Genomic DNA, 22,470 nt, shown 5'->3' with positions numbered 1-22,470 from the left:
ACTACCCCTTTTCGTTTTCAAAGTATACTATATATATATATAGAGTAGTGAATGCTTTGGGTATGAGTGCGGGATCCCGCAGAGCAGCCGCAAACAAGGTGCAAGGGTGGAGGGCAATTTCGGTCTTGCTCAGCGTTTCCAGCCGATCGAAGTTGCCGAGTGAGTCTCCATCTCCACCAGCTACTCATCCTTTATATATCTATATATATCTCGACTAGTACCTAACGATCAACCGCAATACTTGCAACCAGATGCTTTGCTTTCCATACACACTCATCTCTATGTAACCAACATCAAAACCTCCATCAACAAATTACTTAATCTTTCATATAAAAAATTAGTAATTAATAAAAGCATTACAAATTATAACTATTAACTTTTGAAAACACCTCTAATAAACCCTCCATTAAAAGTAAAATAATAAATTTTTGTCGAAAAAGTAAAAAGAAGAAACCGACAAGTTCATTGAGCGTGAATTCAAAAGCCTCATTAACATTACCAATAAAAATAAATCTCAATTTTATTCCTTCATTTCAATATTATCTATGGAATTTTTTTTTTTTTTTTACTTAAAGCCATCATAATCAGAGGTCAAAGAGGTCTTCAATCTTTCATAAGAACCCTTGACACGGCTGAAGGTGGTGCGACTGTAAAAATGCAAAAATTCATCATGAGTAAAAATGGGTACAGGGTTTACAGTGCGAAGGGAGGGTAGTAACTTCACACAAGAGCAGAAACTCTTCTTCTTATTCTCCTTCTTCCCCTTTTTTTTTTTATTTTTTTTATTTTTATCCTTCTTCCTTAACATCGCCTACATCACTACTGCTTATTGTTATGTGAACATTAATACTGTGCGTCGTTCTTGAAAGAAGCCACGCGAAATACGCGAAATAATAAGCATGAAAGAGCAAGCCAAAGAGGGACGACTTTACGATACTCAGCATCTGGTTTTATTCTACCCCTTGTAACTCAGTCGCTTTAACTCTGTAGACTCTGGAAAGCTGACTCCCTTTTCTCATTGCTATAGTAACATATCTTTTTTTTTTTTATTTTATTTTATTTTTCTCCCCTCTTCCTTTCTTTATGCGACTATATATATATATATATATATATATATATATATATATATATATATATATATATATGTATATATGTACTATACAAGGTAACATCACTTCTAGTTTTTTTTTTTTCTATTTCGTGTACTTATCTCTCTCTCTCTCTCTTTGCACACCTAAACGATGAGTTTCCGGTTTTGAAACGAAGGTATGAGGCAGTAGACGAAATTTATGCCTCATCCGTAGACATATATACATATCAGAAGGATGTTATAGCAAAACGAGTTGAGAGAGGTATAAGAGGAGAGTAGACGATACGACGGGAGTCGGGTTATATGTACAAGGGTGTTAAAGAAAGTGGGATGAGTTAGCTAGCATGGGATTTAAGCTAGAATTTTCTGTACCCACATGTACATTCTTATACATACATATATGTTTCTTTCTCCCTCTATCTCTCATTCTATGGATATCCATCGTAACCCCAAGCTTATTTATTATACACTTTTATACTCAACATCTATCTTTTTCTATCCAACTCCCTTGTGCATTATCCTGCTCACTTACCTTTCTTTTACACTTTTTAGATACTCCTCGGCTCACTGGTGTGATAAAATTTAATTTTTTAAAGGTCCCATGACGCTTTTCTCGCCATGAGAAATGATGAATAGACTTCTGGAGCCTCTTATTTTTCCTTTCCCTATATACCAGACAAAATTCATCTTTCAATACTAGTTTAGTGTATAGAAGGGGGATGATGAATTCCTTGAGGACACTCGTGTATTCAGACTCTCGTGAAATTGCTACAGAATCGAAAGATCGACTAATTGACTACTTCCGTTATTTTATTTTATTTTTTTCTTCGTTTTACCTTTCTTCAATAGGAAATTCGATATTAATAGGACCAAGTTTTCCTTTCATTCAAGGAAAAACTGTTAAAGAAATATTTAAAGCTAATTTGTCTGTCGCAGTAAACTTTTATATTACACTCGAATGCTCACTAAACGATTCATTTTAAATTATTGAAGACAGTTTATTTAAAAAGATACATTTCTTTAAAAGTTTGTTAATTAAAATATTAAATTCAAGCTTTTACGGATCATTGGTTTATTGATTAAGAATTCATATACTTATATATATATATATATATATATATATATATTTAGGTACATGAAGAAGTTGCGTTTTTGAATACCTACAATATTATCAGAGTAACATAAATAGTTGGATACGACATTAAGTTTTACTACGACTCGTACTTGTTACTCATGTCTAATTAGTAGTTTATAAACTACTTATACTACTCGTTTTTTTTTTAATTTTACAACAACTTTTAATGATGTATAAAAATTGCAATACTAGTTTTTTGAAATAATCCGTCAATGATTTTTACGGTTCTTTCCTAGTTGTAATCTAAATTTACGGTGTGTTTCGCAATTTTTTGAATCGCTGAGTTCAAATTTGATGTAAAAAATTCGAAATTACGAATGGCTGATCAAAAATAATTGTCTGGACAGTTTTTAATATATAGTTATTTTTTTTATATGACAAATTTGTATAGTTCAAAATAATTATTTAGAAAAAGTTTGACAAACTGTACAAATTTGGCGCGTGACCTGTTAGGGTCACGTTGTCCGCCCAAAAAAATAATTTTTCTTTTCATACATATAATCGATAGCTGGTTCAAAATTCAAAACTACCTTATTTTAGGTGAAAAAAAAAGTCGACCATACTTTTCATGAAGTGCCAAAAAAACTTGATACTGCTAAAGTTACTTAGGTTCGCTAAAAATTTGTAACCAACTCTCTTAAGGGGAATCACTGGAAAATACTGACAATCGGAGATGTCATAGGGGATATTTCTTCGTTAATATTAACGGATTTCAGTCTTTTTCGCACTATTCACTTTACGAGAGAACAGTTTCAGATATTTCATTTTTCTGTAAATTAATTTGAGTTTATAACTAAAGAACACGTTACTTATCCTTTGGTTTCACGGTTACGGTAATCTACGATCAATTTTCAAATTTCAACTTTAAATTTGAATTACACATCCTTATATATTCATACTATATAGTGATTAAATAGCGTGTAACTTCTCGAAAAATAAATTAGTGAAACTTATTGCGAATTAGTGAGTATGCACTTGGAACCAGCTATATGTATACCACTGGTCGAATTAGTGGTATACTTATTGCTGTAGAAATAGCGGCTATTCACTAATTTGTAGTAAATTTTACTAATTCATTTTTACAGAGAATATAAAAATTATATTTTAATGGGTTACTTCACTGCTTTATTAATCAGATGTTACGAATTCCCAAATTTGAATATAAATTTCAGAAATCCGGAACCCAAAAATTACCAACCGATAATTTTGATAATTTATTATTGTAACATTTAGACATATTTTGTTAATCATTAGTGGGTTAATTGAATAAATTAATTATCTACAAAAATATTTTGCTTTCTGTAAAACATATAAATTTATAAAGTGTCGTTATTTTAATGACTTGTCAATGTAATCCATTGGTTACTAGTTTTAAAATTTGATTTACATTACATCTATATATATGTATATATATATATATAGCGGAAATGGTATCGTTGCCAGGAATATTGAATTTCATTTGACAACCCTCTAACATTGCAACCAATTCGTTTTGTTTTGCTTCTCGCCTGGCCGCGGAGCTTAATTTTCAATTATCGATAGATTCTACGCTTCGATGTTCTCCCGTCTATCAGAATTCAATTGAAACTGCTTCCGTACTGTGGTTTACTTGGACTATTTGTACACTACACTCTTTTTATAACGAGTGAGATATTACGAAAATTTATTTTTGGTCTATTTGACAAATTTCATAATTTGATAACTAATTTAAATCAATGCAATATATCTATTATTAACTTTAATTCAAAAATAATTTTAATAAATTTAAACTGATTAAAAAATTTTCTATTCATTATTCCTTGAACATATAAAACATAATCTTTTCAGTATCAAGGGGATAGAAAAAATTTTGTGACAGCTACCTCTCCATAGTAAAACCAATTAGACTAATTAAATTTGATATCAATGGGAAGATTTAAAGTTGAATAAGAACTTTTTCATGGTTTCTGTAATTTCTATGTGTTTATTAGTTCAGTATTTAAAATTTTCTGAATCATTCTAAACATATTCAAATTTCGCGCGAAAAAATTAAGTGTTTATTTTTTATTTTACAACGTTCCGAAATTACCATCACCTAACTTCTTTAATATTTTGAAACTAAATAGTGAATTTGATATAGAATTAAAAATAATGACAACCTAGTAAATCGTAAAACTTTATGCAATTTTTTATACTTTTCATTATTCAGATTTTCAAAAAAAAAAAAAAGACTAAAAATTAAACAGTAGTAAAAAAAAACTTTAATGTGAGTTAATTTAATAATTAATAAAAATTAAAAAATATCTCAAAGTAAATTATTCAATAAATCATTCAATCTTAAATATAATCAATAAACTTCGTATACAGTTAGAAATTGTGTGTATTGGTGTTAAAAAATTATTTAGTTAAATTTTTTGTGTTATTTTACTATAACGGTTTTTTTTTATGTTAAATGATTAGAAAATCTGGAATATAACACATTTCTTGTGTTATTCGAAAATTATCAAAAAATTCGTGTTGTTTAGCTAAACACTTACGAGCATTTCTTCATTACTATTACGAAGCAAAGCATTGTAGCAGAATTGTCTGCAAGAAAACTTGGATTATAATTGATTTACAATTAAATATCATTATAGACAACTTGAATATTTTTACGATCAGGATCAATGATTTTTTATTCTCATTTTATAGAAGGATAATTTATTGCTCCGTTTTTTATGAAAGTCACAGAAAATCGAACTAATTGTTTGCTAAATTGGCATAAGTTGTACTAAGGTTAGGTCAGTATTCTTGAGTTGGTTAGGTTATGTGCTTATATTTATATGTTAATTTAAACACGAAAAGTCCGTTAAATTTACACAAATTTTCTGTCAAAATAACAAAGTTTATGTATTCAATTATTTAACATAAAATTTATGTTAAAGATCAACACAAACTCAATGTGTTAAATTAATACAAAAATTTATGTAGACCGTTTGCAACACACAATTTGTGCTGAATTTGACACAAAATTTCTAACTGTGTAATAATGGGAAATCAAACTTTTCTGGGCTGATGATGATGATAGTTAAGTTTTCAAGTGTAATATCATACTACAAAGCCTGGAAATGTGTTATGGGATATCATTATATCCGCAAGATATAAAGATATTAGCTTTATACTGTCACTCTACGTTTTATGAGTTATTATGTCTTGACATATCTCAACCACGCCATCTTCATATATTATTTCGATACTTTCGTTCAACGATCCATTTTCATCAAATTTATTTTTAATATTTTTTTGAGTTTATATTTTGTAGATCACGATAAAATAAATAAAAGAATTTATGTTTCGCAAAGAGAAAAATAGATCTTTCGCAACACACGATTTGTGATGAATTTAACACGAAATTTCTAACTATGTCGCGATCTTTGAGCAGTCATATAGGAACCGTAAGCTGTTGACATTTTAGAATTGAATAATAATGTTTTTTTTTTGTTAAATAAACAAACTCCATAAAACAAGCATGAGCTCTACTGTTTTGTCAAGTATAATATGTAGCAAATGGGGTCAGATAAGAATTATAGATAGAATTGAAAAAGTACAATATTGAAAATACTTTAAGATGCATTGAGGCATTTACGAAACGATAAATAGCATACGACATTTATTTGTCTCGTAAATTTATCGAATTTAGCTTATTCAACTCACTTTATGTATAGGAAAACTACCCTCTTACTTTAAAAAGTATTAAATTAAATTCATCCACCCCCTTATGTACGTTTAATGTAACTTTATTTCCTTACACTGTTTTTCATTGGCGTAAATTGACACTCACAACTACTGCGTACTGTTGTAAGCTAAATTTAAATTCAACTCGTATTCATCCTTGGGGTAACAATAATGTCTCTTGGCAGTTACGAATAAGTGACTCTTGAATTAAAATATAATGTTTTAAAATTAAAGACATCTTTAATAACCGGAAATATAAATTTAATTAAACTTTATGACATTAACGATTTACATTAAATTTTTATTTTCATTCTCTTCATGCTGTTTTATTTTATGATAACAAGGCAGTGATTTTATTTCCACTTTTTTTTTTTTTTTATTCAAGAAATAAAAAAAATAGATTTATTGTTATTGGAAGAGCGATAATTTATGAAAGAATGAGTAAAAAGAATAATGTAAATTGGCAAGCCTTAGTTGTCGCTGTTATCGCTCCCTCATTTTCGGGATCTTGACATTGATATTCTGTCGTTGTCTCCGTGTAATGTGGTGCTTTTGTCTCGATTTGAAGAGGGTGGTAATAGCCAACACTCGTCTCCTTTTTTTTGCTTACTCATCAGTCTCGTTTTTAAATGAGTAAAAGTTTAAAATATAAAGGGCACTAAAAAAGAGATAACACATAAAATACTGCCGTATGTTATCGAATTTTAGCAGACACTAATTAATTTATTAAATAGAACCCAATTAATTAGAATTATGGAATCAATAAAATTAGTTTAATTAACGCGTCTCGAGAGAGTGTGCGCTAAAGTATTGTATGTATAGATATAATAAATGAATGAAGGAAGAAAAGAGGGGATGAATGAATGGAGAAGACGGACGATGAAGGCACAGAAATCCGAGGGTAAATCAAGGGTCCTGGGTTGAGTTAAACCCTTCTGTTATTCAACCATCAGAATAGAAGGCATTCCCTCTTGAAATAACGTTCAGAAATTCGGATTTTTAATTTTCCAACTTGTCTTGCAGTTAACCAACTGAATAATTACTTCATTAGTATATAAATTTATGCGAATTAAATTTTTAATTTATCAACAATTTAAATTTCATTATTACATTTAAATGATTAAGTTTTAATTCACTTATTTTTTTTACCCCACAAATTTACACACAAAATAATGAATGAATAAATTATTTTTAAAAAATTTAAACTTGTATAATACAAAACAATTTACTTCAATTAATAGATAATTATTCTTTTCTTGTTTCAGGAGCAGCAGCAGCATCCCGCGTCTACGTTGACGCTCTATCCCGTTTAGCCCGACAAGCACAGTTGGGCACCTGGGGTGGATCACAAGATGTTGGTAAGTAAAAACTTAATAAACGTTTGACAATCTCATTTAGTCATTAACATTAAAAGAAAAAAAATCTCGTTTCATTTATGAATGTCTCAATTTTTTTTTCTTCATCGCTATTATATAAAATACAAAGAACTCGAGGTCTTTTTATTATCATTCATTCTAATTTTTTTTTTTTACGAGTTTGTTCCTCGTAATATTACCCGACATAGATTTCTTGCCGAGAACAAGTTCTTCAGCGCAGAAGAAGCCTCAAAAGCTTCTAAAGCCAATAAAAGCGTGTCTGTTCAACTAGCCTTAAGCTGCGAATAATTCTTTCTTGCTTATTAGGTTTTTCTTTTTTTTCTTATTTCTCTCTTTCGGTTGCTTTTTTTTCTTCATATTTTTTTTTCTTCGTGACTGTGTTGTACTTTGTCAGTTAATGAGATCAACTTGTCACTCAACTAGCGTAGGAATCAAGACTTAGTAGGTTAGTAACCTATAATTACCATTGCTATTGGATTACGGAATACTAAAGAGGATTTGTAGGGAACATTATAGTCGACAATTCGAATTATGAAGCACCTTAAAGACTTAAGTATGTTCTGTAGGTTGTAATGATATTTTCCTCTTTTACCACTTATCGTATCTATTTTTACGTGGATTCTATTCACTCGTTTATTTAATAAAGACGTTATGCTTCAATTCATTTTATTCAGGTCAACGAGTATTTTGTTCTATTCAAATTTAAATACCTTTTTAATTTTTAATAATGAGCAACAGTTGTCATGAGAAAATTGAATTAAATTCATAAATTTCTATAGAAATCTTGCCATTTATAATTTTCCGTTGAAAATTTCCTTCACTATTTTTCTTAAATTTAATTTTCTCATGACTACTGCTTTTAAATTATTTATAGCAATCGTTTTGATACATATCTATTAATACTCTGAGATTATATATTCAATATAAGAATATTTGCAAAGAAGCTTTTGAATAGTTATCTCGTGTAAAAAACATTCGTTCTAAAAACCTGACACGTGGAACTTCTAAATTTGAGAGTGGAACTGTTTTTGAATTTTTGTAATTTTGATAGGAAAAAAAGGTTATCTAGTACTTTGTGCAGGCGAATTTTGAGTTAAGAACAGAACATTTCCAAAACATATTTCTCAAAACAGATTGTTACGACATTTTACTTCCGTTCCGAAAAAGTTTAAAAACCTCTAATTTGGAACTTTGTATGAACGTTATTTTATTTTTCTGGAGCTATTGGTTCTTAATGGGTACTTTTTCGGAACAAGGGTAAGATGTAGTAAAAGTCCGTTTTGAGAGATATGTTTTGACTTTCGTTTTTGGCGCGAAACTCGCTCATATAAAGTCTTAAATACCTAAAAACTGTTTTTTTTTTTTACTAACAAAATTACAAAAGTTAAAAAAATGTTCCGCTCGAAGTTATAATCAGTCTCAAGCTTAGAAGTTCCAAGCTTTGAACTTTTTCGGAATCTTTTTGGATCGATTTTATTCACACGGAATTGTCACGAATAAGTTTTTTTTTAAATTTCAGGATTTTTGTGATTAAAGTTTTCTTAAATCTGTTGCTGCATAAGTTTAGATAATTGTGGGTGTGTAACTTCTTATATTGTCTTCTAAATCTTCTTGAAAACTCGCTCGTTTAATCTCAAAGGTTTTGCTTTTCAATACGCATAGCATAGAAAATAAATTCAGAATGAATGGATTTATGAATAAACTGTCAAAAAATATTGAACGTGTCTTATATACCACTCACCGATAGATTCGTTCTAAGTACGTCATCAAATTCATCAGTTATGCCAATGTTGACGTACTCTGCCTTGGATCATCTCTATACTACTACAAGCGGAGCTAAAACATTGTAGTGAATTTCAATGTGTTAGCCCGGGCTGGCAATGACCGGAGGCGGATAGTAGCGTATTCGGCTGCATATACTTACATGCCATGGGATTTTACGCTTACCGAAATAACTGAAGTATTCCAAATGAAACTTATCTAAAGCTTAAAATTTATTTTGTAAACTTCAGATAGACCTTTTCTATGCTCCATCGTCCATCTCACATCATTAAATAAATAATATTATTACTAAAAATGATTTATTTAGTTACTTTGATGAAGACAACGATTAATTGATCCTATTTTCCCAACTCGCAAGGATTCATGGCTTAGCTATTAATTGTAATTTTGACACTGACGCTGTCAAACTGAACAGACAGTGAATTTATATATGAATATTATGATTATTCAAATTTTAAAGTTTTGAAAATGCGTCAAGTCATGCTCCCAAAATTTGAAACAGTGAAAATCACTGAAAAATAGCGTACATACACTTCGTATACTTATAACTGTGAAACAGTGAATGGTCACTGTTTCAAATGTAGAGAGTGAAACAACGTGATTATAATATTCGATGTAAATATTATGATAAAATTTTTTATGTCATTTAATAATTAACAAATAAGACAACTACACGGCAAGAAAAATATTGTCAGAATGACTATCCTTCAAATGACGTATCATCAGAATAACGATTCTTATGCCTTCACGGAAAAAAGAAAACTGGAATAGTTACAGAGTAAAATGTAAAACAAGCCCGTCATATTAAAAATTACAAAAGTTAAAATGTATATTGTAATTTTTAAATTTTATCCTGTAAAAAATTAGTTGCAAATTAAGCAGTAAGATTTACAGTTTGAAAATGTAAATTGAACACAACAAAATGTAAAATAATTATTATCTTTTGCTCCAAGAAAGTTTTTTTCCTTTAAAAATCATTTGTTCCTCTTTAAAACTGTAAAAATTACCGTTTGCCGTTATGTAAAAATTGAAGTATCAAATAAGATTTTTTGAATAGTTCGAAAAGATTCAATTATGAACCTTGATGTAGAAAATGTAACTTTTACATTTCACACTGTAATTTTTAAAATTTTTAAAAAAAGTATCATCAATGCCTTAGCAATCACGAACTTTTACTATTTAGAATGCAAAAATAGTAAAACTAAATTTTAAAATATTGTTAATTATTATTTAAGAATACTTACATATTTATTTAATAATCTATAGTGTCATTAAAATAATGTTATGTATTTGTTTTGGGTAAAGTTTTCATTTAATTAAAAAATGCGATAAATAGCCTTTGTAAAAATGTGCAGTTTCATTGATGTAAGCAACTGTTTTACCAGGGTGAAGATTCGTATAGCAACATTGGCTATACGATGCATTATTCGGTTGCCGGTTACCTAAATTAAGACGTTTGCGCAATAGTCATGTCAGAGATTCTCACAACACCTAAAATAAGGAGACGATCGTCATTTTGACGATCCACTGTGAAGAATCTTTGTATAGCCGAATTGGCTATGCGGCGCATCATTAAGTAAGATGATCATACATCGTATAGCCAGAATAGCGATACGTATATACTAACTCTGACGATATTTTTATCGCCGTCTAAAATCCTTATTAAGGTAAATGTCAAAAAAGATGAGAAAAAACAATAGTCATATGTTATTTAGACTATAGTAGTTTACTTTAGTCACATCACCAATTAGAACAGTAGAGTAAAATTTTGAAGCAATGCTCGGGTGAATTAGCTAAACCAATTTACAGGAAATTGGCTAGAATTCGATAGTAATTGGCTATCGAGTCACTTGAAATAGAGGAGTTTCAAGATCCCCAAGGGTGTTTATCAATGGTGCAAGCTTGCACTGAGCACTGGCACAATGTATTGTAGAATAGCAGTAGAAAAGCCAAGCAATTTCACTGGATGCAATTCGATCCACTAGGTTTCCCCAGTAGTTTATTTGATATCTATCCCTTTCGCTCCTTGATTCGTGTCCCGTCCTTGTTTTCTCAGTACCCTACTGAGGTTAGTGGTGAACCAATCCCGATTACTACATCACTCAAACCTGTGTAGTGTATATTCTATAAGGGCATCGATGAGCGAGTTTCAGTTTAGTCACCAAATTCAATGGCTTTTGCTCTGCGGAAACCAAAACCTCTGCGTTAACGTCTATATATGTACTGAATAAGGTCGTGACGGTAATCCAGGAGCTAGGTTCCAACCTCTTGTGTCGCCACCTTCATTTCCGATCCTTTCAATCTCTTATATAATCTAACAGCTTATTCATTTACCACTGCTTCCTGACAATAATCAAGTTTGAGGTTTTCTCTTAACAGGTGTTTGATATTTTATTCAATTGTTTTTTTTTTTTTTTTTTTTTTTTTTTTTTTTTTTTTGTATGAAAAAGCAGTAGGGAAACCCACGAAAACGAGGTAGCATTTCTGATACAAAACAAAATTTTTTTTGTTTAAAAATTCTTAACTGTAATTTGTAGATAAGGATGGGGCAGGATGATTAATCCGGACACTGCAGCCAATTTTAAATTTTCAGCAAGAATTTTTTTTTTTTTTACCTGACTGTCATCAAAATTATCTGAATAAAAATTAGACAAAGTTGGCTCTGAGGTAAAATGGACAAGTATAATGAAAATTAAAATAAAAAGCCAACTTGCCTCATTTTTTTTTACGAACCGTAGCTAAGCATTTTTTAAACCAAAAATAGTTTTTTTTTGCCTCACGAATAGTGTCTCATTTTACCCCGGATCCCTACCAAAAATATGGTATCTCACTTTTGCCCTGGGTTCCCTTATTCATATAACGGTGTGTAAAAAAAATTAATTGTAATATTATTTTATCTTTTTATCACTACTAAAGATAATAATGGAAATTGAAAAAGTTATGTCGCTTTAGGGTATTATTTTTTTATCATTGTTTATTTTTGTCGGTAAAAAAAAAAAAAACATGTTTTTTTCTAGAACAATATTTAAGGTTAAAACGTGATCAATGTTAGCTTTGATCCTTGACTGTGAAAATAGTTACTTTCAAGTTAAATAAGAAAATAAAATAACATCTTGACACAAAGAGTTTACATATATGTAGAAACACACATACATACATTTATGTATTCAGGAAGCTCGGAGCGTGGAAATGTAAAGGGCGCGGTCGAATAAGAGCGTGAGGGTGTTCGATTGAAAGAGAAGTGGGACAAGAGGGGGTGGAAATGAGAGTGATATCGAAATTGGCAATATCGTAGGAAGCTCGTAGCAGTTTTACCCCCAAGCAAACTGGATCGATTTTGGGTACATCAGCTTTTGTGCAGAAAAAAAAAACTGAAATAAAATAAAGATTTTCATGATGCAGAAAGTAATGTTAGTTTATTTTTTCTGTCCAATACATTCTTTCCTGTTACTTTTGGCACTAACAACTCTATTTCCGAGAAGAATAATTTCTTTATTTATGTCTCTATAACCGTAAAAAATAAAAAATAAAATACCCGAAATCCAATTAGACCAAGTGGTCTCCTACAAGAGGAAAAAATAAAAAATTAAGGAAAAACATTAAGATAAAATTATAACATTTTATTTTCTCATTTTGTTTTATGCGCAACATCTTGAAAGTAAAGAAACAAAAGTGAAAAACTTTTTCACCACTTTGCCTCAATTGTTTCGTTTTTATTGCGGTTTCTGTTTTCGTACAATGTATTCTATATCAACCTTTAACTCTAATAAAAACTCCAAAGGCATTCAGTATCATTAAATTTATATCACTCATACATTTAGAAATTTCGAGTTAAATTTCAGACAAATAGAGTGTTGCAAACGGCTCGAGCCACAGTATCTAACCTCAATCCAGCCTCACTGAGTAAAAAAATCTGAAAACCGCCTGGCCCTGCGGACCAGTCTCAAAACTTTCCATTGTTTCCTTCATTGTTACTTGAGAATTTTTGAACTCTTCGAGCTCAAAAGTTTGTTAGGTCGGTAAAACATATCATTTTTGAAAATTTGCAATTTTCTTAGTGGAAAGTTAAAAAGTATTTTGAGCCTCAAATAATGTTCAAAAAGCTTCAATGAGCCTCAAATAACGCTCAAAGATCTTCAACAAGCCTCGATGAGCCTCAACTGAACCTAGTCTCGACTATGTAATTTAAATTCGATGAGTATTATTTGAGGCTCTTTGATCATCATTTGAAGCTCAAAATGCTTTCTTTACTCAGTGAGGCTGGATTGAGGCTGACTTGGGTTCAGGAGTCTAGATTGAGGTTAGATATTGTAACTCAGAGGTCTACATAAATTTTTGTATTAATTTAACACATTGCGTTTGTGTTGATCTTTAAAATAAATTTTGTTAAATAATTGAACACGTAAACTCTGTTATTTTGACAGAAAATTTGTGAAAATTTAACGGACTTTTCGTGTTAAAATTGACATATAAATGTAAGCACATAACCTAACCAACTCAAGTATACTGACCTAACCTTAGTACAACTTATGACAATTTAGCAAACAATTAGTTCAATTTTCTGTGACTTTCATAAAAAACGGAGCTATAAATTATCCTTCTATAAAATGAGAATAAAAAATCATTGATCCTGATCGTAAAAATATTCAAGTTGTCTATAATGATATTTAATTGTAAATCAATTATAATCCAAGTTTTTTTGCAGACAAAGCTGCTACAATGCTTTGCTTTGTTATCGTAATGAAGACACACGCGGGAGTGTTTAGCTAAAGAGCACAACTTTTGTGTTAATTTTCAAAGAACACAAAAAATGTGTTATATTCCAGATTTTTTAATCGCTTAACATAAAAAAACTTAAAGTAAAATGACACCAAAAATTTAACTAAATAATTTTTTAACACAAATAAAACTTAATAAAAATAAAAAAATTTCGAAGGGTTTATTTAATTCGTTAACGGTTAACGTCACATATAATTTATTGATAAAATGAAATCCCCAAGTATACAGCAAATTTATAATCACTGTATATATTGAATCAAATTGCTGACAATAAAATGGAAGGTAAATATTTGAGCAATTGTGAATTCAATAATTTAATCATTAATAAATTACTGCAAATTCAGTAACTGCGATTTAGTTAACGAGTGTATAATGATGTTGATGATGAAATCGTGTGTTAGTATATAACAGAGATGAGTAATAATATTTCAAAACGTTTCTCTCCGGAATGATTATTATTATCACAAGCTTTTATATATCAGCCCTTGCATATTATCTCTTTTCATATTCCTATCGCTTTACACCTGTGCCACATCGCGAGTGAATCTATATAATAATTTGCCCGCGTACGTGAATAGTAATTTTATGCAATTATACGCATTGCCACCATCATCCAGAGAGTTTAATACAGCACATCAGCTTCCGGATGTATACAACTCTCACTTGTTCCCTCGTTTCTCGACCATTCATTCTGCAACTACTCGGATCCCATATTTCTATATCTATATAATATATACTACATATACATATAGCTGTGTATGTTTATATACATATATAATAGTTCTGCTGTACAACATACATATGTGTATACACAATGAACCCTTTTGCCCTCTTCCTCCGATTCTGGTCTTTTTCCCTTCTCCTCTCTTCAACCCTCGGAAATGCATCGTCTCGTTTCACGGTGAGTTGGACGCACGTTAACTTCCCATTCGTTACCGATTTACATTATTATTAAAGAGCATTTACACGGTTGTCTGCCTGGGTTATCATTGGAATTTTAATTTCATAATTTATAAAATATAATAGCATTTATATTAAAAAAAAAAAAAAAAAAATATATATATATATATATCAAATCTATCGTGATAAAATAAATTATTGCCTGAAATTGATAGCCTGTCATTTACTTAATTACATTCTGAATTTTTTTCATAAATTGTGCTTTTTAGTGAAATTAATAGAAGCAATTAATTTTTAAAATATGAAATATTAAATATTTACATCACATGAAAATGCATATTTTGATTGGGTCACATCATTTCATATTTATCATTTTTTCACTAAAAAACAACTACTCAGTTGTAATTTAATTTAAACACGTATAAAAAAAGTTTATGATGAATTATTTAGGGATTTTTACTAAATCAATTAGAATCTGTTTGAGCTGAAAATGTTATGATTATTATTTTTCTATTTCAATGGAATTTATCGATTCAGTCAAATTATTAAGAAATTTGAGTGCAATAAATATATATCGGTGTCAAAAAATGTATACTTTGTGCACTTAAAAAATTTTGAGTCCATGGTGTGATGTAAATGATTTGGTGTTAGAATTTTCAACACTGCTGCACTGAAAAGAAATAATCGGTAGCAGCTACCTATTGGCAATCGGTAGCCACTACCGATTAAATCGGTACCAGTTACCGAAACAATAGGTAGCGGCTATCGATTCATTTTTGGAATCGGCTACCGATTATTCGATAATTATCGATTATTTTGGTAGCCGTTACTGATTGGAACTGGGACCAGCTACCAAAAAAAAATCGGTAGTGGCTACCGATTGCCAATAGGTAGCTGCTACCGATTATTTTATTCAGTGTAGAGTGAAAGTTACATGAAGCATGGTGTCAAATTTTGAATCGTGTGAATGAAAAAATTCACACCACCAATGGTGTGAATGTACAAGTTCTTTATTCAAAACTCTCGATTATTTCGGCACTAGATATTTAATTTATATTTTAAAATAATCTGCATCGATAATGATTATAATATAGTATATATTATTTGATAATTTTCAACTATAGAATATACTATCGGACAATATTTGAAGTAATAACACCGAACGGTGTGAAAGAAAACACTCATACCGTGTTACAAGTACAACGCTTGATAATTCACACCGAGCAGACCATGTAAAGTTCTCGGGGACAATTTTCACACCAAAAATTTTTTACAGTGTATCAAAATTATTCTTCATAATTTCAGCGATGCCTGAACTTACACTTTAAGAATTAGATTTTTGAGCGGCAAATTTAAATTCCTGTGTCCTTGGGACAATAATTGTTTTTTCTCAGTAAATATAAGAATCCCTAAATAATTAATCATGACCTTTTCTTTTATACACGGGTTTTCAATTTTAGATACCAAAAGATTCACTTCATAAATTAAACAAAAAAAAAAAGTTATAACTTCAGCATAATAGCATTAAAAGCATCGCATAACTCAAAGGTTTAGGTTTACTTAGCTTGACGTAAGTTGTCAACTTGATCACTTGAGTTTCGGAATTTGGTATATACCCACGAGATTTCCATCTACCCAAGCCACTGCGTTCCAGATGTCGGACACATCTAGACGTAGTAGTAAGACCATGAAATCCTCCTAATTCAGTCTGGAGTCCTGGCATGTCACGGATGCAAGGTAATAGACTGCTTCCTAGAGACACAGCCAGACATTGGACACTGAGAAATCGGAATCCATTCTCTATAGTTTGCTGTGTACACTAAACACTATACATGTATGTACGTATATATGGCATTTAGTGTTAGTATTTGGTATGTTATATATTGTATCTGTGGACGCATCAAATTTAACACCTGAAGATAACACTAGACTTGATATGTATATGTATGAATATATTCATGGGTACGTATATATATCTGTATACATTGATGGTAATCCATTTTCGAGGATTGTCATGATAATACTCTTGACCTCGTCGTGGGTGTTGTGGCGGTTAGTTAATTGCATCTCTCACCTACCCAACTACAATATAACCCAGTATATAATGATCCTCTTGAGTCAGTCATCTTGAGACTCAACATATTTTTTCTTAACCTCTTATATATAACCTCATACACAACCACCCTTACTCTTGACCATTTGTAAGGGTTGATAACATACATAAGTACCAATTTTGTGGATAGGTGTGTGCATAGTTATGTTACTAGTGACGTTAGTATTGTGGCAGCTGTTGTTATCTTGCTGGATAAAAATATGTAGTGAGTAAGAAAAATAAAAAGTAAAATAATAAAGAAGAAAAAAAAATAATGTATACGTGTTTTGTATTACTCAGCTAGAGTCCGGCTGACGCTTTTCTGTATTCTAAAGGGTGAAATAGGGGTGCCGAGCTTGTCCCACAGGACACGAATTTCGCGTACCCATGTACGACCAACCACTCGTACACGTGTATCTCGCACATGAGTCTTGCTGTTGCGCGTGGTTGGATTACTCGAACGATTCTACACTACTGCGACTGGCATTTTCATTCTACTGCATGTTTCGCCACGACCACTATTCTACGGCTACATTGTTCAAATATTTTACCTCATAGTCAAAACAAAATAAAATAAATATAAATTTCTAAGTACTTTTTTTTCGGTTTCTTTTTTTTTCTTTTTGGTTTTATTAGTGTGAATGAAGTTATTTTTTGTTATAAAAATACCGAGATTTTCAATTTTTCTATGCATCAGGAACTCTGACTTTTATATATAGTTATCCGCTGCACTATAATTTCCATAGATTTTCATACTTTTTTGCTGATATAATTTAATAATCCAACTCTTATTATGCATTATTCAGAAATATTGTATTTTTTTTTATTCCTCAACTTTTTTTTTCGTTTGTACAATTGATAAGCTTTTTCATACAGAAAAAAATGCATGTCACCCATTTTTATAGCACCCGAAAAATTTGAATTATTAAAAAAATAATTTTTTTTTATGTTTGTAGAGAGAAAGAAAATTAATTTTTTTTTTCTTACGCATTTCAATCGGTAGCCGCTAACGATTTCAATCGATAGCAGTTACCGAAATAATCGGTAGCAGCTACCGATTGCTAATCAGTAGCTGCTACCGATTATTTCTTTCCGTTTAATGCCTCAGATATTTTGTATCACTTTGAAATTTCGTGTCTAGCGAAATTAGCTCTTAAAATCAATCAGAAAACTACTTTTTTAAGAGCTTGACATTGAAATGAAAATACCTAAAATACAATGCAAAATTTTGAAAAACTTTATTTGTAATAATTTGTAAGGAATAAAATTGTCTATAAAAAAGATTCCATGATATTTTGTGATAATTCTGATAGTTTCTCCGGAAAAGTAAAAAAATTTTGAAATTTACTATAAATTTAACTTCAAGCTCAAATAACTTTTGAACAGATGGATTTATCAAAAAGTGATGACATTTTTTGTAGAGCGTTCAATTTCCTAAAGAAATATTTAGCGTGCATAAAAATTTGTTGATTGGTTTATGAGCCCGAAAATTCTAAAAAAAAATTTTTTTTGAATCAACCTAATATATATATAAATACTTTTGAACCAATAGTATTTTTTTAAACTTCTCGACAAATAAAGGCAATAGCTAAAAATTTTTTACAATTTGCACTACAAAAACAATACAATGATTCAATTTTTATGAAATCTATTCAAAATTTGAAAGTAATCTACGGATTATATCAAATTGCTATTGGTTCCATATATCAATCGAATTATTAAAAATCTATAACAATGTTAATTAAACTAATTTGGTTGTGCTCTCAATAATCTCTGGCTTTACAAAATTAGTGTATTGTCATGTATTCTTGCACTCTTGTCGAGAGGAGATAACGTTGGTTACGTGTTATGCGTAGTAACGTCAACGTAGTGGCGTTAACAAAAGCACTCGTCGAGGTGATTAACGAGAAGGGTGCTACAGTAGCAATACACCAACCAGTAGAGCGATATCGCGGATGGTACACCATTACAGAGCTTTATTAATTGCCATCGTCAACTAATTTGTTACTCTATGCCGTTGTATTCTTGAGTTATTGTTTTCAACCTTTACAATTAACTTAAATCTTTAATTACAATTTTTTATTTATTTTTCTTTATTCTCTTATTCACTTATTAACGTTTTTTTTCTTTTTTTCATATCTTTTAATTAACTGCTGATGTACTTTAGCTAAAGGTTAACTTTAAGTACTGTTCACCGTAGAACTCAAGTAAATGAACAGCGAGTATTGCTTAAGTTTATGAGAAACTTTGAATGTATCTTTGTTAGCAACAACACTTGTATATATATATATATACTATATATATATATATACTATACTATACTATACTTGTGGCTTTTCTCTCGTCTTGTTGAAGCTAACACATTTGTCTTTATATCTCTCATTCTCGAGACAAATATATAGCTCTCAGTAATCAAAATAAATTGTCGGTTAGTTACCTAATTAATTCTGATGTATGTAAAAATGATTAATTACTTTTTGAAATTCTTTTGTTCATAAATTATTACACGGAAAAAAATAAACTATAAAAATTAGTGTTTGAAATTATAACCCGGAACCCAGATGTCAATATGGGGAATTTTAAAATTCCAAATAATAAATTTTATAATACGAATCGTCAATGTTCTAAGTATCGGTTATGACTTTTAAAGTTCAAATAGTAATTTTTCTTGCAAAGACAATAAATTTCCATACTTATCCTGTAATTATTCACGTTTTAATCATAAATGAAGAAATTACTTAAAATGATATACTGTAAAAAAAGCGGTGTTAAAAATTAAGTTATTTTAACTTCGCCTGGTATAAAAATGAAATTACACCGGTGTAGGAGGAGTAATTCACCGGTGTTGAAAATACTGGTGTTAAAGCGGAGTAACCGGTGTAAAAGTGGAGTAATATTGGTGGAAAAGCGGGGTAAACTGCGTCCGCTTAGAGTTTTAACTTTAAAGATTATAAAACACAAAAAATGTCAGTTCTTTATGAAAATTAATAAAAAATATCATTTATTAACAAGTATAGTGATCGAGTAAGTAAAAATATTCACAAGGTAAAAAATTGTAACATCGGTAAAGAATATCTACACCGGCAGCGGCGTTATTTTCACACCGCTTTCGGTGTTGAAATTTAACACCGCCGATTTTAACACCTACACCGCTTGAACTTACCCCGGTGATTTTTTAGTGTAATATTTACTGACTACAAAACTGAGAGAAAAGTGCATGGTTGTGGTAACTAGAAAGGGATGAGAATGAAAAAATATCTTAACTAATATTTCTAGTTTCTTGAACTATATCATAGTGCCCGAAACTATTTGAAAGTAGTAGTTTTAACTAAGCATTTGTTTTGTTGTGCTAACTATTTAATATTATTTCTCAGAACTTATACTTCAGTAAAATCACACATGTTTCAGCAATCCTACGATCATAATTTCATTAATTTAGCATCATTTAAGTCGTCGACGAATACAATAAAGGGTTTTTCTTCATTTTTTTGTAATAAGAATAGCATTTTTGACTTAGTTACGATCGTTATTGTCATTGTTCATTGAACTATAACACAGTCAAAATAACTATGATATCATCGTACATTTTACAACTATATATTATACATCTGAACTAAGGGTAATAGTGAAAGCTTCATTGAACTATGTTTTTCATAGTTCGGAAAACCAGTTTTTTCTTTCAGTGAATTTATATAGTTCATATTTTTTGTGTAACTATTAAGGGGTAACGGTAATCGATTTTTAATTCAATTTAATTCACGGACAAACACTAGAAACCTAAAATAGAGTCTTTAGCGTTGTTTAAAACCTTAATAAAGAATTAGAAATTTTGTAATTTCAAAAATTCTAATTTGTCTCCGAGAAAAATTATTTTAAAATTCCTATTTACTCTACGAATGCAACAAAGACAGTCCCGTTTATTTTTCTGAGTGTGAGAAAGAGGTCCGGTAGCGTATCTCCTTAAAAATAACATATCGTTTATGTTTTCATTTTTTAATAGATTTCTCAGAAGTCTGGTTGTTGAATTAATCCTCATGATGGATTTTCCAAACATTTTTCCCATCATTAACCATAATTAGTCAAGTAGGTTACAAAAATACTATTGCTTCGAAAGTATATACACGAAATCTAAATCAAGTTTGACAATGAGATAATCGCTCACTTGGTTTGAGTGTCAAGTGTTTCAAAATTTTGAAATTAAAGAGGAATAATTTCCTGTCGATTTATCTCCAAATAACTTTGAACCAAAAGTGATTGCTCACTTCTTCTCAATTTATCTTCGAGCTCATGCAATTAATTTCGATTTTCTACATTTTCTATGTTTAATTTAGAATAACTATGTGTTCAGTGGGTAAAGTAATGCTTGTACAGTAATTTAAAGTATTTGTCATGATATAGAATATTAATAAAAAATAAATCTGTAAAAATGAAAGACTCTCGTAGTTTTATTTTGTTCTTTTATTAAAAGTCTTGAGTAAATTTTTTATCCGGGTATTCTCTTTATCCTTTGTTCAAGTATTAAAACAAATATTTACAACATAAAAGAATGGGAAAGGGATAAGGGCAAAATGAGCCACATATTATTTTTTAGGAGAAATTAAAATATTATCTTTTACACATTTTATTTTAACATTTTTATAAACAATTTCACTAGAATTAATTAATAATAATTTTATTATAACTTTTTTTTTATTCGCTAATTAAAATAGTTAACACAAAATCAATTTATTTGTATATCGAATAAATGCGCCGCTGAAGCAAATTTTTAAAATTAACTTCAATCAACTTTGAAAATAAAATGTTTTTTTTTTAATTTTATTATTTTTTTAAGGGTTCATTTTGCCGCATACAAGCATAGTGGTTTAAAATGGCAGACTATATTGATATTAGTAATATCATGTTACATATTTATCCGACGATAAAAAAAAAAGTAGTAGGAAAAAATCACACCGGCAGTTTTTTTTAAGGGAACTTATTGCATCCTATGCTCCTACTTCAATATTATTGTTCAATTTTTTTTTTACGTAGTACACTCTCGTGTGTAAAACGATCAATTGACACTTATTTGTATGTTCTTTCAACGTACGTCGTTTGTTTTGAAAAAGTTACACTAGTGTATCTTGAAAGTATTACGTCATGAGTGTCAAAATTTTCAAAAACGTAACCTTCAGTTTTAACACACTCATATGTTATTTGCAACACTTGAAGAGTGTTGAATTTGACATACGCTTTTGTGCTACTTGGACACTTCTCAAAAGTATTTTTGATATTATTTAATGTAAAGTTAAAATCAATGAAACAACTGTAGATAATTGATTCTTCAGCAGGGAAATATTAAAAATAACGATAATATTAGTAAAAATAATAAAAAAAAAATAATAATAATAATTTATTTACGGAACATTGGCTAGACTGGTCGGTTCTATTCAGGAACATTTATTTCGAACTTAGTCTAAGTATGTTTTTGTTACATGTGGATTAGTCCTCTAGCCTAATACGCACTGTAATATCATACTTTAGTTCATAGATGATAATTTTATTATAATCGGTTTCGCCTCGAATATACTTGCTGGGCTCATCAGTAAAGTTGATGCAAGTATATTCTACTTTAGACCGATTAAAG

The 22,470-nt window shown here is 30.0% G+C and overlaps 1 protein-coding gene across 3 annotated transcripts in view; it reads left to right on the top strand.

Annotated features, from left to right (window-relative positions):
* The window catches only part of LOC103569403 (myb-like protein I), a 153,722-nt gene that overhangs the window by 91,356 nt on the left and 39,896 nt on the right, over positions 1-22,470 (top strand). For all 3 annotated transcript variants that reach the window (XM_053740525.1, XM_014439947.2, XM_014439946.2), the window contains exon 4: positions 7,184-7,276. In XM_053740525.1, coding sequence (XP_053596500.1) covers positions 7,184-7,276 — 93 coding nt within the window. The remainder of the gene's footprint in view (positions 1-7,183; positions 7,277-22,470) is intronic.

The sequence above is a fragment of the Microplitis demolitor genome, chromosome 7, assembly GCF_026212275.2.
Source record: "Microplitis demolitor isolate Queensland-Clemson2020A chromosome 7, iyMicDemo2.1a, whole genome shotgun sequence".
NCBI classification, from domain to species: domain Eukaryota; kingdom Metazoa; phylum Arthropoda; class Insecta; order Hymenoptera; family Braconidae; genus Microplitis; species Microplitis demolitor.
This window is presented reverse-complemented; position numbering and strand designations above follow the sequence as displayed.